This window comes from Sciurus vulgaris, assembly GCF_902686455.1.
Source record: "Sciurus vulgaris genome assembly, chromosome: 7".
NCBI classification, from domain to species: domain Eukaryota; kingdom Metazoa; phylum Chordata; class Mammalia; order Rodentia; family Sciuridae; genus Sciurus; species Sciurus vulgaris.
Window position 1 is genome coordinate 107,146,337 of NC_136467.1, and position 19,954 is coordinate 107,166,290.

Consider the following 19,954-nt stretch of genomic DNA (forward strand, 5'->3'; position numbering starts at 1 on the left):
CATCTCTTTTCCATTAATAGTGCACAGAAGCAATAATGACATGAAGGTCACTATTTTCAAAGTTGGAAACAAGACTTCCTATTTCCAGTGATGTTGCAAACTCTAAGGAGTAGCTATGGCAACAGTGTAAGAAATCATGAATTACCTACTCAAGGTCACTTGCCTAGTTCTTGACTGAAAAAAAAAAAAAGGAATAACTTTGCCAAAGCAAAAGGAAGTTAGTTAAAGACTGTGGGTATGACAAAACCAGGCATGAATATATCGATGCAGATCCTCCAGCTGTCATACCTTGTTAGATCCTGCACAAGGTTGGGACCACATTTTTCTTGGCAAAGCTGGGGACATCTGTTCCTGTGTCTGCAGGAATAGTGTGGAGTGGTGTGAAAAGTACTGGGCTACAAGTACAACCTTGGTGAATTAGCGACCCAAGTGATTTTGGAGAGTAAGTATTTGGGTCTCAATCTATCTGAAAAAATGAGGTTGTTCACAGCTGCTCTACTTATCTCTCCAGCTGATGAGAAGGTATAACAGAATTGATCGTGTGCACGCGCGTGCTCAGTTACCTGAGTAAAGGCCGCACAACACCGCCTTTGTGTTGAGCAATTTATTGAGTTGCAAGGTGAGAGCTGAGGCGCAACATCAAAACCCACCCACCCTCTGCACTGCAACTGAACAGGAAAGCCAAGCTCCCGCAACTGGGCCCACTTTTCCTTTTCTCATCCCCAGCAATTAGGGAAGAGGAAAGAGGCGCGGCTGTCTCCAAGGAGCTGTGGTTCCCTGGGCGCGCCTAAAGCGGCTTTTGCGCCATAAACTGGTCTCTGCACCCCCACAACCCTCTCCAAGAACACACCCAGCTGTGTTAAGAGGCCCCCAGCGCTCTTCAGGTGAGATCAATACTTCTTCCTCTCGAGCTTCCGGGCGCTGGGCCCAAGCGCGCAGGCTCTCCAAAGTCGCTGCACCGCCCCACTCATCGCCGCGTCGGTGTTGACATAATTAGACCAAATCTTGGGAGCAAAATAAATGTTCTGTTCGCCTTACAGCCAAACAGATGTTTACAATTCAAATGAAAGAAATACAAACGGCAGGGATTTTTTTTCTCCCCTTCTTCATCTCCAGTGATCGCTCTCTCTCTCTCTCTCTCTTTTTTTTTTTCTTCCTGACACATTAAAAATGTGTAAGCGATTACGAGTTTCCTGTTCTTATTTGTTCTGCAGTTGCATTTCTGCGAGGTGCGCGTGTGAGCTGGGTGGGGTAGCATCATTCTCTTGGCTGCATCTCCTCTAGCCTTTCTCCCTTCTCAATACTCCTCCCCCCATGTGACCTCCTCCCCCAAGGCAGCAGATATTAATTGTGATCAAACCGCAAAGGGGTGGGTACTTAATTGGCATCTAGTTGGCCTTTGATGATGCATCAGTAGCGGATTGTGCTCTTCGGAAGAGGGATACTCCGATTACAGGTATAACGGGATTACCATGGCTGAATAAATTCCTCCCGGTGCAGATTCCCGGCAGAACAAAAGAAAGGGAGGTTTGCACCCAGGCAACGGCTTGTTTAATGGTGGTGGTGTGTGTAATGGTGTGTGTGGAGGATTAATCTCCATTCCCCAATGCACAGAGTGCTATGGATTTTGGTGAGTTTTCAAGCAGTAAGGAAACGGGAGAGAAGATAGCAGACTATGGGAATGTAGGTCCCCTCCAAAGTCCAACAAATCAGGCCTCTGAGTCTTTTGATACATAAAGTTTAGAATTCATATAATCGAGATTGTACTTCAAATGTGTAGCCTCTGTTTGGTGGGAATAAGGAAGTAGGTGGGACTCAAAGTGTATTTCTGGATCATTCTAGCCCAAAGAATGAACCACAGGGATGAATTTTGGCGAGTTCCAGTAAGGAGAGATTCAAGGTAACTGCTCTTTACTAGGGGGCAGGAGGAGCTGACAAGAGGAACAAGGCTTTCCACCCCTCGATTTTACCCTTTCCAAGAGCTGCTGAAAAAGTCACTGATTCTTTCCAACCGGATTCCAAGGTTCAAGACCCTTTAAAAACTCCAAGCAGCCAGGGAAGGAACATCCTCCTGCTCAAGGAGTGTGTGAGCCGACACGAGTGCTGCAAAAAGGGAAAGCGTACAGTTCCATCCATCCTGTTATTGGCAGACCGGGCGATTTCTAAAGCAGAATTTCAAGGCAACATTATTTAAAAAATTAAATCAGATCTGACAATGTTTGTCCTCAGCGTAAATGCCTCCGCCTCGGCGTGCCAGTCACCTCTAAGCGATCTGACAAACTCCAGCTCGCTTAAAACGTGCAGAGTTCAAATCATATTAATTCCCCAAAAATGTTTTGATTCAAAGTAGTTTGTATTTTGTGTAGCCACGGGCAATAGGGAAAGCGTTCCTGCCTGCCAGTGGCCGGGTCCGCTCCCTCTCCGCGTGGCCCAGAGGCTACAGCGGTATTTAAGCTTCTGAAATTAGCCTGGGGCTGCAAGGCAGAATGATCACAAAGCGAAACAAGGGCGCTTCCCCTCTTCACTTTTTTCATCCCCCTCGCTTTTTTTTTATTTTTTTATTTTTTTATTTTTTTATTTTTTTAGTTTGCCATCCCGATTTCACAAAAGAGACCAGGGCCAAAATGTCACTTTCTACCCACATATGGAAAGGCTGAGTTTTCTCATCTCACCTCTATTCTCATCTGAAGGCCACAGTCCCCTATCCAATTGAAACCCTACCCTGCGATTCCATTCTGGATCCATTCATTATCAGCTTCATCATCATCATCATCGTCGTCGTCGTCACCATCAACATTGTTCACTTATTATTAACTAGTCGGAGCGAGAAATGAAAGACACCAGCCGCTGACAAAGGGAGGGGAGTGGGGTGGGGCGGTAAGGAAATCTCAGAAGATTCACCAGGAAAAGAAAAGTGAAATTTCCTTGCTTGTTTCCTTCCTTCCTTCCTTCCTCTTTTTTTTTTTTAAATGATTAAAAACATAGACGACTCCTGTAAATAGAAGCCTCATTTCTTCAAGAGATGCCTTTTGAAACCCAGTATCTGAATATTCAACGAAGGCAAAGCTCCACTCTGTACGTACAACATTAATATGATCTCTGCAGAATTTGCTACTCAGAAATATTAACATATCAAAGCCAACGCCCGAGGCGAAAGAAGCTATCGATACGCGAGCACAGGGTAAAGTAAAGATTATTGGTTCTGATGGTTGGAGTGGAGGAGCTGCGGGCAAAATCGCGCACACCATTAACCGAGAGTGTGCGCGCAGGGAGCTGCGCCTCGGAGGCGGTGGCAAATATTTTATCTAGGTGGTAATTACCTTGCTGATGACTCCTCTTCACGCATTTTTTTTTTGGATATCAGGCTCTCATTACAGGCCAAAAAACAATGTTTTCTACTTAACCAAGTGAATAAGAAAAAGACCACGTTGCTCTTTACAAGTGGTCAAATTTAAGACTAACTAATGGCCCCCAACCCTCCTTTGTTGCAAATCAGGATAGCTTCTCAATGATGAACCCATGTAAGCTACATAGGCATGTATCTTTCTTCAAGAAAAACATTGGGGGGGGGGGGTCTTTGAAAGTGAGATTTTTCTTGACAAGTAAATTCTTTATATCACTGGAGATGTAAATTTATCCAAGAATTTGGCAAGAAAGAGAAAGCAGTAGAAAAGTTGTACTTTTTAAGAAATCCTGTTTTATATGGAGAAATACCTGTAAAGCATGGATAGGAAAAGAAACACATTCTCATCTAAGCTGTAAGATAACCCTGGGTTAGTATGAGGGGCTGCAGAAAAGCAGAGGGCTGGAATTAGTGTCCTCCTGATTTTTGATGAACAAAACTGAACTGAGCTATTGATATTTAGAATTCTATTCATAACTGTGCCCATAGAGAGAAGGGGCTTCCTAAGAATTTCTCTAAAAATAGAGAGTTCTGAGATAAGAGCAGGGCAGGGTCTGATAAAATATATACCCCTTCCTTGACATCCACTTTTAAATGGTCATGAATATTGATAGTTTCAGAGTAAACTGATACATATAGATGCACATCCTCCAGGGTTCAAACAGGTTAATTGGCCTTTCTCTAAGACATGAAAATGAAATAAACTGGCAGCTAAATTTTGAATTATTCGAAGTGGGGGATTAAGGTTTAGTCTAACAATACGGACATAATAAACATCAGGTGACATCTCCTTTCTCTTTGGAGTTATGCTGTTCAACAAAATCAATGTTTTGTTTAAAAGAGCAAATTAAGAGATGATTTTTTAAATGTGAAAAAATAGGTATCAAATTCTACAAGAAAAATAAATTTCTGTGGCTCTGATAGGACAGCACCTTGCACCTTGTAGATAACTAAAATCTTTTGCATTTCTTAGGAGAATGGTAAGGGGTGAGGGGTTGTCACCTAAATCTTTCTCTGGCAATTCAACTGATTCCACACCCGAGTCCTCCCAGGCTTCTTTCCTCGGTCTTGAATAATCTCCACCCTCTGTCAGCTATTGCGCAATAGGATGTAATTTTCAAGCATTCGAAAAGGCAATCTTAGTACGGAACTGCAAGGAAAAACTGCAGTAGCGAGAGCTCAGCTCTCTGAGGAGCCGGCTCCCGTCACTAATTAGTGGCGCTGTCCTTCAGCACCACCGACATCTCCGTGCGCCCAGAGCGCTGGGCCTCACCTTTAGTTTTGCCCACCCCAAATGATCCCAATCAGCACGTCTCACGGATCCCCCTTTTTATTGTATAGTTTTTACCTACTCAACAGTGTGCATGTTTAATTTTCATATTCACTAGTCTTGGGCCTATTTCATATCATTACAATATGACTGAATACTGGCCTGACTGACAAGCTTAATAAACTTCATTAAAAACAAACACAAAAATAAACAAACAAACAAAAAAACAAATAACCGTGCAGAGAAATATCAGTAATTAAAAAAAATAGTTTTAAATCTCTGAAAGGTGAAACAAGTGGTGAATAGCTCTTTTCAATTTAACATAAACTCCAACTATACACTACAGTAACAGTCAAGTTTGAAAAGTAAAACACCCATTGTTTTCTTTCCTCCTGAATTTAAATGTTCACATTGAATATTGGTTTGTGAGATCTACAGTTCAAACACAAAAGAATCTACTGCTTTCTACCAGCACATGTCTCTCTTCAGAAAAATCAAATTATTCAAGATGTTTTGAAAGAGTCACTAGTGCACATTTATTTGGTACCATCAGAAGTGACTCAGTCTTAGTGGTTTGGTTACTAAAGACAACTGTGGCCCTGAAGCAGGAATTAGTCCTGGTGAATAGGCCATGTCTTATTAATTCGTATGAAGTTGGGATAACAGCTGGTCCCTCTTGCCTTGTGTGCTCCTTGGGTTACTCAGCATGCTAGAAAAATAAACTTCAGAGGCTCTGGGTACAGTTAAGCATGGAAGCCAGCAAAATCTGCACTGCCTTGAGGCCCTGTGAATGTCATAGTTCAAAATCTTTTGTCAAAATGGAACATCTGAGATGCAGTCCCCTTCAGTGCATGAACTGAAAGCAACAGCTCTCTCCTCTCCTCTCGCCTTCCCCCCACCTTCCAATTCCATGGGTAACTCTGGATTCAGATGTTTTCCTCAACAGATGGGAACAAGAAAGCTTTATCCGGTACAGTTAACACTACCTCCTCCTCCCACCCTCCCTTAAAGAAAGAAATGTTCTGAACATTTAGAAAATAAGGCAGCTACGATATTGGTGTTTCATTAGCCTCCTCTAAAGCCTCAATGGTCTAGCCTTTCACAGAATCCCTCAAAGCCTCAAGCTAACACTATCACCTCAAAAACTCAGGCTGTGGCTGGCACATTAGAGCTAAAAGAGACCAGAGATTCTGCTTCAGGATGTGGTATTGATGATGGGGGAAGGAAGTGTGAAAAGTTGGGGTTTTGTTTTTCAGTCCCCCTCCCCTCTAACTTTGATTCTGTCGCTGTTCTGTGAGGAGCAGCAGATATTGCCTAGCACAAGTCTTTTGGGCTTAGCCTGTGTTCAAGCCTCAATGGAAGAAAGAGAAATGTTAAATGTAAATATGCCCACATGGAACTTGAATAAATAACTAAGAGTAATTGTTTTCTTTAGGGGTAGACAAGAAATTTGATGCTTAAAACCACACCAGACCTTCAAAACAAAGTAACAAATAAGAGGAGAATGTTTAGAGTAAAATGTTCTTACCTCTTCTTATCACTCCACCTTGGCCATTAAGAACGAGCCCACACTGGGCTTCCACAGAGCCCTTAATAAAAGAAAAATAACATAAAATCACTGAGATATGATAGGTATGATCATGTGAGTAGTCTTCCAGACTGGTCCATACCTCAACCCTTTCTCAAAAGACCTGTGAAAGCGACCATTGAACTAAGACAAGCTTGCCAGGAAACGATTTTAAGAAAAAAAAAATGCAAGAAAAACCACAATCTAAAAGTTGTATAAATTTTAAGGTATGCATTTTATATTACTGTACAATATTGTACTTCAAAGTGCCTGAGAGTCTTTCATGTTGTCATCAGAGAATGAGAAGCCCTTTGAGTCTCCATCAAGGCACATAGAATATATATACGGAGAGTGTACTCAGCACTTTATGAGGGGAGAAAATTTACCTAGAGATCAAGTCAGGGGTGGGTTTCTTGAAGCACACAGGAGATATTTCACATGCAGGATTCAAGATAGGTATGCCAGGGTTCTGTTTTACCCCCAAAGTAGGAACATTCTCTAATGCTACCCAAAATGGACCTTATGGAGGAAATACCTTCAGGTTCAGTCACTATAGCTCTTCAGGCTTCTAATGCATTGAGGAATCACTTGAGCTGGAAAGGTGGAAAGGATTTGCTGATTTTTGATTACAAAAAATAAAATTTTTTTCTGCATCTGTCTTTTTTTACTGACTCAAAATGTGTTAAAGGCTCATTTTCCTTTACAAACAAACGAGGTATTGGACATGAAAGAGGCCTTGAAGGGTGTTAACCTACCCAACAGCCCGTGAAGAGTTAAGTAAATGCGGAGAGAGTCGGTGCATAATAAAAACCCACTTTACAAAACAACCTTTACAGCCCTGGCTCCCTTTTGCCTCCCCATTTTCACCATATTGAGGCAGGCCTGTAAGACCCCCCTTTTCAACCTACTCACCAGCTCTTTCTTATTTTAAATGTTCTGCCTTAAAGTGATTATCAAATCAATATGAAAAAAAAAAACTTGGAGACTGAGCATAAATTAAAGCGGTGATGGGAAAAGGTGTGACAGTTTTCTTTGTTGGCCATAGCAAATCTTTTTAGGGGACTCAAAGATGGAACTGAAGCCACAAGACTGTTTGCATCTGTTAGGCAGACTTAGACCGCCCTCCAAACCATTGGACTTTCACTTAAAATTCTGTGCAGGGAAAAGTATATTTACATTTGTTGCATTTGAAATGAGGCATATGCTGATGAATGTTTTAAAAAGGAAGAAATAAAAGGAGAGAGACGGGTTTCTCCCACACACTCCCTCCTCATTTCTTGTTTTAAATGTAGCTATGACTCTTTCTTTTTCATTCTGTCAACTTGGTTTGGGAAGAGTGGAAGAAAATAACTTGCCAAATTTACAAATCTGCTTCATAAAATTCACATACATGTGTGTATGTGTGTGTGTATACACACAGGCACATATTATAGATATATGTATCTATGTAAATATATATATTTTTATCATACCCCATACCCTGTTTCATCTTGTGTCTTAGAGTGTTTCCCTCTTTAGTATGAGTAATATCACCTTAGTATGAGTAATAAAAAAGAAAAGAGAGAATTACTATGTAGAAAAGAGACTGAAGAAAAGATTTCAAAATATCCAAAAGGTTGAAGTAAAGGGTGTTGAAGTTCTTTCTCCAAGAGAGTGAATCACTTTCCTTCCCACTCTGTAACAATGTTTATTTTCTTGGAAGAAATGAATCTTGGTCTCTTCACTTAACAAACTTTTCCCCCTCATAAGTAAAACATGTTGTTTGGTCGGATGACATTGCATAAATGACCAGTTGAATGGCACTAAGTCGAAAATTGGATAAACTACGGTGTCCTTTTGCACAGGATTCTCTCTTTGTCTGGTGCTTGCAAATGTTCTAATCCCCTCTTTTGAAAAATGCCCTGCTTTGTGCCTAGCACAGAAAAAAAATTTGTACAGATACAAAAAAATCAGCAGCAGACGTGGCTATTAAAAGAAGTAAATAGGTTTTAGTTGAGCTAAGCATTGAATGGCAGATTTTTTTCCCTCTTGAGACATAAGGGGATCCTTGTGTAAAATGTAAAAATGCCCTGAGCGTATAAAATTATTTTGTGAATATATGTGTAGAAAGTCAAGGTTTACGGAGCCAAATCTTTTTTCTTGCATGTAGATTTTTCAACTATGGCCTTTTGTTGGAACTGTAAGGGCTTTCACTTTAATTTAAAAATAATCCCTTGCTCAGAGGTATAGAAGGGGGGAAGATTTTCTGTGCGCAACAAGGGATCTCTTACCTCGCCAACGTATGCTCTTGGAATATCTCCCCACTGTTCTGTAGAGTGGGGAGAAGTTGGTCAGCTTTGTGCCCACTGAAAAAGTGGGTAGTCACAGGTAGAGCTGCACTTTCTGCTAAAGAAGCTATAAATTTGGGTTTTCTGAATTCTTGTTGCAGATATTTGTGGGCTTAGTTGTTTTAAATGCGCCTAAGATAATACGATTGAATAATTATAGATTCTATTGTTGGCAAAGAATGTACAAAAATGTGTTAAGAAAGTAGGAGAGAGATCATCGAATTGAGTTAGGTTTTCACAGCGTCTGAATTCCTTCCAGCAATTTTCTTTTTCCCTCTCTTCCTTGCTTTCCAACTCCCATCTTCTTTCCTTCCCTTTCTCCCTTCCTTCCTCTTTCTTGTACTTCTTTGACTCGCTTTCTTATTTCCTTATTTCTGTCTTTTTAAGGATTTCATCTTAAGCAAAATATAATGGGATGAAGAGGGAAAAATAAAGATGTGAGTCATCCAACAAAGCTGTAAATCTGGGTAAACACGAGGCACAGAGAATTAGACGAACTGCTACAACTGGCAAAGTGCGTTGTGCAGATTCTTTCATTGGAATTGATTTTCGAGGTTTTCATTTGCGGTTTCTTACTTTACATAGCAATCTAGTGTTTGATGAAACTTTTACTCTAGCTCAGTGTTGCATCAATTTCCCGAGCACAAACGAGCTTCCTTCCCCCATCCATGGTAAGATCACCACAAGCTCCGTTGGGGACAAGCTCCTTTAACAGGATTGTAGCCCCGACCTTGTAAAGTATGGAAACTGAGGGTGCGATTGGTCATCAACTCATCGGGTCTTATTCTGAGTTCAGTTCACTAAAACCCAGCCTCCCTGATCTCCCCCACCCATCCGCTCAGGGTCAGAAATGTGGATTCACAAAAGACTTCTGTGATTACTGGCCGAAGGTAGGGGCCGCAGCTAGCCGGACTAACGCGCGTTTAGGTGAAATGCCTGGATCCAATGAGAGGGACAGAATGGGCATACTCCTCCTCTAATTGTTTTGATAACTTTCCGTGTGGAGTGTGTGTGTGTGTGTGTGTGTGTGTGTGTGTGTGTGTGTGTGTGTGAGAGAGAGAGAGAGAGAGAGAGAGAGAGAGAGAGAGAGAGAGAGAGAGAGAGAGAGAGAGAGAGAGACTTACAGAGTATTAATGGAGCGGGAGGGGGAGGGCAAAGAGGGGAGGGCGCAGACAAATTCCCTGCATGCTTATTTACCTGCAAGTCGTCTGCTCCCGCGGCGGCCAGCCCCAGGCTGGGCCCTGGCAGGAGTCTTTGATCTGGGTGCATTCCATACTGAGAGCCATGGCTCATGAGGGACAGGTCGTGGCGGCGGTAGGCATCGAGGCAGCCCAGCTCCCGCCTCTGCTCGTCCAGGCAGGAGGACTTGAGCGCCCGCGCATTGTGCAGGTTAATAAAGTCGGTGGGCTCCCCGTGGTGGATCTGCTGGTAGTACTGTTGCGAGTGGTGGAGTGAGTTCAGAGAGTAGGCGTCGGGGGTGACCGCCGGGTGGCTGTGCTGAAACTCGTAATGGAAAGACTGGTGATGGAGCGGGGTGTACTGGTGGTTAGTGGAGAAGTAGGGGGACGCAAACTCGGTGCCGGTGGTAGAGTAAGTTAGAGGAGAGGAGGAGGAATAGGCGACAGTGGAATTGGCTACGGACTCCAGACAGCCAAGCTGCATCAAACGGTAGCTGTTTGATCCGTCGTGACGTATCTGGAAGGAAGAGGGAGAAAAGGGAGAGCAGAAAAACTTGAGGTTTGTCATTTTGCAACCACGGCGCCACTCTCCCAGAGCCTGGACCTCTCTTTGGCTCTCCAAGGAGAGCGAGTAAGCAGGGCTCGGGCAGAGCGGCAGCCGGGGCTCAGCGCCTTTGCCAGAGAGCCTTGGCGAACAGGCGAACTGGGGGTGGGCGGCCTCGTCCTCACAGTCGAGAGAGCGGGAAAAAAAATCCCCCACCCTATATAGGTGCGGGCGACATCACACACGCACACACACGCACACACATACACACACCCAGCCCCTGCTCAACTTGTACAGGGAACTGGGCGTTGGGAGCCAGGTTTGCAACTGACTCCGGGGACACCAGGAGCAGAAGAGAGTCCACACGCATAAAGTGCTGCCTCGCACCCAGCCACTCCAACCAGATCCCAACACCGAAATTCTGCGCCCGTCCATGACAAGATGTTTGGCCAGGGCTATTCAAAATCATTGTCCATGTATTTCTTTTTTTAAAAAAAATCCAGTCTGCAAATCGTTCAACTTGCTCACTTTCTTAGCCATTTGGGGGAGGGAATCCGACCCACCTTCTCTGCTTCCCTTTCCTTGAATAAACCGGTTCCAAAAGGGGTGCGTTGTTCCCCATCCCCCCATGTCCACCTACCGCCCCCCCATCAGTCCTTTTTCTTTGCCTTTCTGAGAATCCTTTTTCTGTCTCTATCTCTTTCTCCTCAGCACCCCCCCCCCCCCGTATTATTAGGATTATGTTTTCTCCCTCATTATGGCAAATGTTTCTTAACGTGGAAGAGTTGCCCTTCCTGGCGACAGATGTCATAACGAACTTTCTCCCCTTCCTTTCCTTAACTTCCCCTGAAAGCCAGATTATAATTAAACTTAACGGTCCAATATAGATTAGAGACAGGGGAAGCTGCCGCCACCGCCGCCACCGCCGCCGCCGCCGCCACACACACGCGCGCTCACAAAAAAAAAAAAAAAAAAAAAAAAAAAAGTAATAATACCTCAGCATCGTGGACTAGTCCCGGAAAGGTAGTTGACATGTTGGGTTTCTCCAAAAGCTTACGATGCAATTTCCCCCTCCAAAAAAAGAATCGGGAAAAAAATCCAAACTTCTTGTATTTTCCAATTTTTTTTTAAGGAAAAAAAAAATGTTCTATAGATAGAGATCTAAATTGTAATGGTTTTGCCCGGATCAGATAGCTCCTTGCCTCGTACCCACTTAAAAACCTGTAGGAACAAAATTTTCCCTCTGCACAAAAGCAGCTCCCTGGAACAGATTTTGTACTTGCTGAGTATTTCTTTGGCTGATGTCGTAGGTCCCTTGGTAATATAGAAGTTTTGAAAATTAAGCATCAGCACTGAGAACTGGGAGGACAATAGGCAGAAGAGATTTATCCCAGGAGACAAGGAATAAATATTGTATCTTCGCCTAATAAGGAACTGGAGGTTCTTTCAACATTTTTATCCATTTTTTCCAACCTTTATCATGCTTTTCTATACCGACTGAGGTGGGGACTCATCTCTGCGGAGAGCATTTGCACACATTTTATTGTAAAGAGAGAGAGATATAGCCCCAATATGTGTATATTAGAGATAGAAATATATATTAATTAAAGCTTCCTTTTACATGGGTAAGTGTTCATTCCTATTGGCTCTACTTCCTGCATGCTGAGAGCTGGCTTTTTCCAACAAGCATCCGAATCAATTTTGCCTAGATTGGGGTATCTGCTTTCGCCCAAGTGAAAACAATACTGCTCTTTCCATATTTACATCAAATTTGGGTTCTTTCCCCCTTTTGAAAGGCTACACCAGGCGGTGGTTTACACTTTTCAGCAGCTTTTAAAATAAATAACCATGATGGACAGTCCCAAGTTTCCATCATAAAGAAGTGGTGTAACTGGTAATGAATTTAGGGAAAATGCAAGAGAATAAAGACATGTGACAAGATTCTACACTTAGGTAAATATTGTCTTTCAATCCCCAACCCAAAACATTTTCCTTCTCTTTTGTATTTTCCTTTTTCCCTTTTGTAAACAGCGCTGGTTGGAAGGTGTGTGTGTGTGTGGGGGGGGGGGGGCTGTAAACCATTTAGAAGTGGAACCAGGTATTTGAACACTATTACCCCAAAATAACCCTTAAATGATTGTAGTTATATTTTACAAAAAGAGGACAGGAAGGAGGCAGTGCACACACCTATCTCTATTTCTTTGGTGGATTTCTTGACTTTCAAACAGTTTTGAGCTTTAGTTTGTTCACAATTTAGCTTCCCCTACTAGATTGTCTAGTGCCTGCAGGGGGTGGCAGTGGCTATAAGCTGGCAAGACTGAGTCTTTGCAAGGTTTGTTCTCCACCCCTATTTCTTAAGAGAGAACTGACTGGCCCTACAGACTCATCTCAGAGATAGAAGGGGTAATTCAGTCTTAATTACCATTTCATTTGGTTAGCTTTTAAGTATTTAAGCTGAGAAGGTGTCTTAATAATAAGCCGCAGGCAAACAGGCATGTGGCTTTTTTTTTTTTTTTTTTTTTTTTTAGGTCGGGGGTTTGGGAGTGTTTATTAGGATCTACTCATGCAGGCTAACTGGGGCTGTCACTCATTGCTCTTTGCTTTATACAAATGGACAAAGGCACACGACAAGAATTGAAATGCATTGTCTGAAATGGAGATCCAAGATGCTTCAGTCCTTCACAGGGGTCAGCAGCCAACACTTGCTCCCTATTTCAGTGTACACCAGTCTCCCCCCACCTTCTTGGGATTCCATATTTTGGTCTAATGAAGTCAGGAGACTGGGAGGTCAATGAGAATTATAAGGGAGAATGTCCAAATTGATCTTTAAGTAGGAGGGATAAGATAGGTGCTGTTGGCACCGAGGGGCTGAATCCTAAAGTGCTTGCATCAGTCTTTGTTTGCCAGGTCTAAGCCAGCCCTTCATAGCTTACCCAGAGAGGAAATAATCTTTGTCCATTGGAGCTGGAGCCAGCCTCCATGACCTTTCCCTAAAAATCTCTACCCTTCAGAAAGTTCAAACCTCCCCCCAGAAGAATATGCAAGTTATCTTGTGAATGGTCAGATTCACTTTTCCTTGGTGGATGACATTGACATCCCAGTAAGTCCAAGCTCTAAAGGAAAAGGATGGCACCTTCTCAGGTTATACTTCTTCCTCCCCAAACCCAAATGTAAGATATATCTTTATTAAAGGCAAAGGAACTTTCTCCTCTGGCTTCAGTCCAAGCAGCAGAGACTGTCCCCTGGGAACAACCAGGAGGCTCAGGACAAACTGGCTACCTGCTCTGCCTTCTGTCCCACTGTGTTTTCCTTGTCCCAAGAAAGAACCACATGCTCCCCTACACTCAGATGATTTAGCCTTATAATACTCTCAGTAACAAATCCTAACTTGAGCTGAGTGCATCCCAGAGAATGACCTTCAGTTGCCCCCCAACCCTAATCTGAATGCATCCAGACATTGCGGAGTTACAGGCAATTGTACCTCTTTATTCCACACCTTATTCTCACTCTCCTTTCCTGAGATCTTTTTAGGTACTCAGATAAAGAGAACCCAGGGTTTCATTAATTGTGTCCCTTGAACCCTTGGATTTGGAGAAAACTAAAGATCACAGAGAACGAGAACAATTCTTTTTATTCGTACTTAAGGTAGATAAAACAGGAAGGATATGTGTGTCCCTTTTACTTTGGGGATCTAGTTCATCAGAGTCCTCATCTTTGGAAATTGTTTCTCCTGTTCCCATGTCCCAGACTACCCACACCAGCATCTGAACCTTAATGAAACTTCCCTTGGCCAACTGCTTCCTCCCACATCATCTCAACTTAAAAAAAAAAAAAAAAAAAAGCTCTTTCTCCCTGAAAGAAAAGTTGGGGAAATCATCCATGCCATATGCACACATGCACACACTGGTCAGCGGTCCCTTCCATCTGCTCTGGGGTTGTTCAGCTCGCCCCTTTTGTAAAGAAATTTATTGAGGCAGGTGTGTGGTTTGGTGCCTTGTGTGTGATGTGCATGAACTGGATTTGTTTTTGTCAGACAGCTCTCCCACCTCTCTTTTCCATCCAATTAATAGTCTTGAGCAATTAATAAGTGCCATCTTGCTTGACCCAAAGACTGGGCTTTTCAGCAAAGTTAATTCCTCTTTCTCTGTTTTGCCCCTTTCCTGGAGAGTGATTGGCCACACATTCTCCAGCGGGTGGCGTAATTGAATTAACTAGCCACAGCATGTTGGAGACACAGCGGTGCCTGGCCCCCCCCCTCCCCCGCCATGGAAGAACTAGCGGTGTGTATTCTAGCCTCAGCCAGAGGCCAGGCCAATACTTGCCCACTCAAAATAGCCCACAAGAGTATGGAGAAGTCCTGCCACCCTGGCAGGGTAGAAGCCGGAATGGGTCTCCCTTTAGCACCTGGTACTCTACTTCTGTGCTTCAACACTCCAGGAGGGATTGTCCTTATGAAGCCACTTTAGGAATCTATTAAGAAATCTTTATACATGTCATTTTATTTGGATTAGGGTCCAGAGCTATAAGATAGTTTTTAAAAATTGTAGGTCCCTTTTCTGAGCTTCTAGGTTGGTACTGCAAGTCACTTCATCTTTGAACTAATCTCAAACATCGTCACTGAAAGGATCTGCTGCCCACTGCGAGGTTCGTGAACAATGCCAGCCATCCTGAGCCTAGCCCGAGCTTTAATAAACATGTGTTCCTTAGGTTTGTTTTCCTTTTTGGCTACTTGCTTTTCCTCTGCTCCTGCAAATTGACTTAATTTGGTTTCTTGTTGCTTGAATAGATTTTTCTCACAAAACTACCCATGTAACTCTAAAGCAGAGAGATAATTGGAATCATCTGGGCATTTTCTACCAAAAAAAAAAAAAATTCCTTGAATATACTTACATACATGAATCAACCAGAGTATCTTTCTCAATTATATTCTCCATTTTTCTTTTCTTCTTTTCTTCTTCTCTCCTTTCCTTCTTTCCTTTTGTCCTCCCTTCACTTTTACAGGAAAGTAGAGATGAGATTGAGTTCATTACACTCGTGCCATTAAGCATGTGTATGCACGTTGCCTAAGAATGAAATTAGTATGTTCTGCTCCAAACATGAGTTTGCACAATAGGGGACCATATCCATGCTTTGGCTTTGAAAGAGTACTTGTTCAGGAGAACAGTGGTACACTGAGGGTCCAATAGAGTAGGTGATGTTCATTACACAAAGCAAGAAAGGGGTGTAGATTTGAATATGTATAGTCTCTAACTGCTTTTAGCACCTTTCTTTTACACTCCGTACCTTATATGAACTTAAAAAGGATGTTTTTAAAGATGTCCAGAATAGCCAAGTAATATCTGTGTCCTATCTAAGGCTGTCCTTGTTCTGACCACTCTCAGGTACCCAGCTACCCCTTTGAGAATCCCATCTATCCTTTGAGTACCTCCTCCTAGATAGACTTCCAAGAAGTGTTCAGAAGTGGAGCTCCAAAAAAACCAATCATAGACTACCTCCTCAGGGTTCTCTCCCCAGGGAGTCTGAGTTTCAATCACTCAAAATTTTAATGACTCAAAATTTTTTCTGATCCACCACTTACAGTGGTGTGTGCCTTCTAACCTAACCTCTCCCAGCCACAGTTGAAGTGGGTAGATGAATGGGGCTAATCCTTCAGGTGACAGAAAGACAAAAAATTTGCTGGGTTTCCACCAACCCCTCATCAGACAAAGTAGAGGCAGAAAAATGTTCCAAACAATCAAGGCAATACTGGGTAAGAGCAAGCAGGCTAAAACTTGACCCAGTTACATGGGCCAGAAGATCTGGGGTCAAAGGGCAAGACAAAGTGGGTGCTCACACCCACGCCCTGCGCTGAAGTCAGATACTGCACCTTTCTTCCACTTCTTCCCAATGTAGTGCTTGTTTCTCTTTCAGAACGTGATTTTGGTGACTCTGGGTCTCTTTCAGAAGGTTCCTCCCTTTCCCTTTACTCTTGGTATACCACCCCCTCCATCCCTAATCCACCTTCAACAACAAAAGGACCACTCGCATCCATTACCTAATTGCAAATGAGAAAAGGCAGATAGGTTTTTTAAGAAGAGCTTTAGAATGTTAGGGAAATGAACATTTCTTACTGACTCTCCACTCATTTCAGTTGTCATCGATTTTTAAACTCCTTTTTCTTTCTCTCTTTTCCTTCCTTCTTTCCTTCCTTCCTTCCTTCCGTCCGTCCTTTCTCTCTTTGTTTTTCTTTCTTTTCTTTTTCTTTTTCTTTTTCTTTTTCTTTTTTTTTTTTTTTAACCTCCTCCTTCCCGACCCTATCTCGCCCTCTGGGCTGTTTGTCTAAAGCCTTATACGGATTTGTATTCCGCCTTAGCCTTGCAGCCAACAGGCAACACGGATTCCATAAGCATACAGAGAAAATGCATTTGCAAGCAATTAAAAAGTCTTGCGAACGTATTGGTCGACAATTAAATGGGAGAACTCAATCGTCTGAAGTCTTCTCTTTGATGACAGTAAAACTTGGGGCTAGGGTCTTCATTTGAGTGGGCAGGCTCCCAGCCCTTCAACAGCCGCCAAGCTGGCAGGTCGCGGACTAGCTCACCCTGTGCATGCAGCTGGCGCGCGCGCAGAGCCTGCTTGACCAGCCCTACTCCGTCGGGGGGCCTTCACTCTCAGGCAGCAGGGCGGGAGACCCGCAAGGGCGAGATGCCCTGGAGGCCTCCTGGCTGGACGCACTCATTTAAGCGGGAAAGCAACTCTTCTCGATAAGGTCTTAAAGCGCTTTCGTGGGAAATTTGCGGCGTTGGACTAAGAAATGCTTGAGTTTCGAAAGAGATTGCACTCTACCTCCAGCGTTCTAGGAGGTTTTGCAAGTTCGTTTGTCAGCCTTCCGACTGTACTGGGATCCTCATTTTACCAAGCGCTTTTATTGGCATTGACTCTTTTGAACCTGAGAACACGCCTCTTCACCACTCAAGTCGGAAGGACATGTATGATTATTATACTCTTTTTATAGAGGGAAGAATAACAACAAAGCAACCGTAACAGCAGATATTTATTGAACATTTATCATAGAGCCAGGCCCTGTTGCCAGCCTTTAAAAGCATTCTAGTATTTTACCTTCACAGAAATAGAATGAGGTAGGTATTTGTGCAAACTTTTTCCCTTCGCAAAGATGAGGAAGCCTGGCGGTTGATTACTTAAGATCCCACACCTCCACCACTCTATCCCACTCCACCGGATCAGGTAGGCAAGCCCCGGGAAGTGAAGCAGAAAGAACTACATGGGACATTGAACTCAGTGATTTTGGCCTGAAAGTCAAAGTTTTTCCAACATCTTCTGGCTTTTGCTGCTGAATCTAAACTTTTCCAAACTTTTCAATTTTCTCTTTTTATACTCCTCCATTCCTCTCTAAATTCTTAAAAGAAAACACCCAATGGCTGTCTGGTCCAAGTTTCTTTTACAGCAAGGGCCGTGTTGTCTTGACACTTTCCAGCAAAAGTCGTCTGGACTATCTCTGCAGTAAATTCAGCCTCTGGGTTCTTACCTTTGGTTTTCCAGTGACAGAGAAGGATACGCGGCTTCTAGGGTGGTCCTTCTCCAGGCTGGTCCGCCACTACCTCTGTTTCGGGAGTGAAAGACTCCAGTCGGCCCCTTCTGAATCTTCCGCCCCAGGGGTGACCAGCCATACCTGCCAATCTCCTTTTGCACCGGTTTTCCATTCACAGGGCTGCTGCGGCTTTGTGAATCCAGCGCTGGCCTCCGGGACCTCCTAGCAACCGGGGCTGCGAATTGGAAAACCAACCGCAGGAGCGTTGACTCTGGAACCACAGGGCCTGACTGTCAATCCTGATTTTACCTGAAGACATAACTTAATTTTCTCATCTGTAAAATGGGAAATAATACTAACACTTAGCTTAACAGCTGTTGCAGGACTTAAGTGAATATTGTAGCTCAGATTATCATGCCAAAGGCACTCAGTTCCATCCTTCGCACCAGATGAAAATATGAAGTGGATATATATCATCTTAGGTAGGTGTGGACAGTAGGAAGGACTTAAATGTTGGCTGTTACTATTTAGAAAAAGGGAGGTTGTTAGGTAGGCTACTGAAGAGACTGTTTTGTTAGTAGGGACCCTTGCTTCCCCATGTCCATTTTGTAGTACCTTGGACAACTAGCACTAAAGAAAATCTAACTGGAGGAGACCTTAAAGACCACTAGATTCTATGTTTTATCAAAGTATGAGGTCACACAATCAGTCAAGGCACAGGACCAGAGCTGGAGTTATAACTCAGATGCTTGCACTCATTTGGTCCAGAGGAGCTCATTTGGGATCCACAGTCTTGGACAACTCATTTCCTCTAACACCCTGTTCCTGTTCTTCTTTGACTAATTAGTATTTCCTCCTGGCTTAATCACCAGTTTGGACTTTTAGATTTTTAAATTTCATTTATTCTCTCTCTCTGTCGGCCTCTGTCTCTCTGACCTCCCTTTGTTTCTCCATACTTGCCCCTCCCTCTCCATTTCTCTCTCCTGCCTTTCCCCTCCCCATACTTGCCCTTAACTTCTCCTTCACCCCCATCCTCTGTTAATGTATTTCTGGGTACCCTTCTGCTCTCCTGGGATTCTTCTGGAACTTAATGTCCCCATATTTCCAAAGCTTTCTTTTTCACTTTTGTCGAAATATCCTGAACATTGTTTCAATAAAGTGAGCAGTGGAGGTGCTTCTCCATCTACAGCATTTCATATTATGGTCACCCTAATACATATCTTCTCTTTGGCCTTCTGACAACCCTCTGTGGATCTGTCTAGTTGCTGACCCCAGCCCCTGTCTCTTCTCCCTCCTACTAGCCTTGGGGATCTTTGAGGCAACCAAGGCCTCTAGTTACTTTTTTTTTCTTTAAGAGCTTTGTCCGCTTCTTCTGTCAATTACCCCAGTAGCCTCTCAGAGGCCCCGTTTATTTTTCCATTGACCTTTTCTTCCTTATGTACTGGAACAATGCCTTATTATTTTATTTATCTTAATCTCTGGTGCAATCGCCCTTTTATTCTTCAACTTGGCTGCGCTAGTGTTTGCCGTTACTCTTTCTTGACTTCATTATGTAATCTTGCCGAATCTCCACGCTCTGTGCATGCTGTTTAGACCTCACGTTTGTCTTTTACTTACCCTTGAGTAGTTTTGTTTTGAAACTCCTGGCCCATCCATATTTACCGTATTCCTTTGTTTCCTACTATCTGTTTGCTGCCTGTAATGTCTATGGATAATGTACAGAAATTTGTACCATTTCTGCTTACAAGAGGACATTTTATTTAAAAATATTTGCCTACTTTGGTCTGCTACCTTTGGTGGCCTTTATCTGACAATGTCCCTTTCTTCCAAGCCAGTTCTGACTGTAGATCATATAGTAATTATACAATTGGTAATATGAATTTCTCTTCTTTTATTTCCCTTTAAGTGTAGTGGAGGGTGGTAAAGTATTCACTGATTCTACCACTGATGAGCTCTGTTACTTCAGACATATCACTTAATAGCTCCGCTCTTATAGCCAGACTATATTAAATGGGGAAATATATATGAAACAACTTTATAATTTATGCTTTAAAATTATTTGGGGACTGGTGTTATATTTCAGAGGTAGAGTACTTGCCTAGCATGCATGAGGCCCTGGGTTCAATCTCCAGTGCCT

The 19,954-nt window shown here is 43.1% G+C and overlaps 1 protein-coding gene across 3 annotated transcripts in view; it reads right to left on the bottom strand.

The window, feature by feature from the left end:
* TFAP2D (transcription factor AP-2 delta) overlaps nt 1-17,989 on the bottom strand; it is a gene marked incomplete at both ends in the record, with an annotated part of 57,872 nt that extends 39,883 nt beyond the window's left edge. The window contains 3 exons of one of the 3 annotated variants that reach the window (XM_079146132.1): nt 6,202-6,262; nt 9,765-10,262; nt 17,815-17,989. In XM_079146132.1, coding sequence (XP_079002258.1) covers nt 6,202-6,262; nt 9,765-10,229 — 526 coding nt within the window. Of the gene's footprint in view, nt 1-6,201; nt 6,263-9,764; nt 10,314-11,284; nt 11,324-17,814 lie in introns of those variants that run through there. The other 2 variants (XM_079146134.1, XM_079146133.1) reach the window with 2 other exon arrangements.
* Between the last annotated feature and the right edge of the window lie 1,965 nt (nt 17,990-19,954).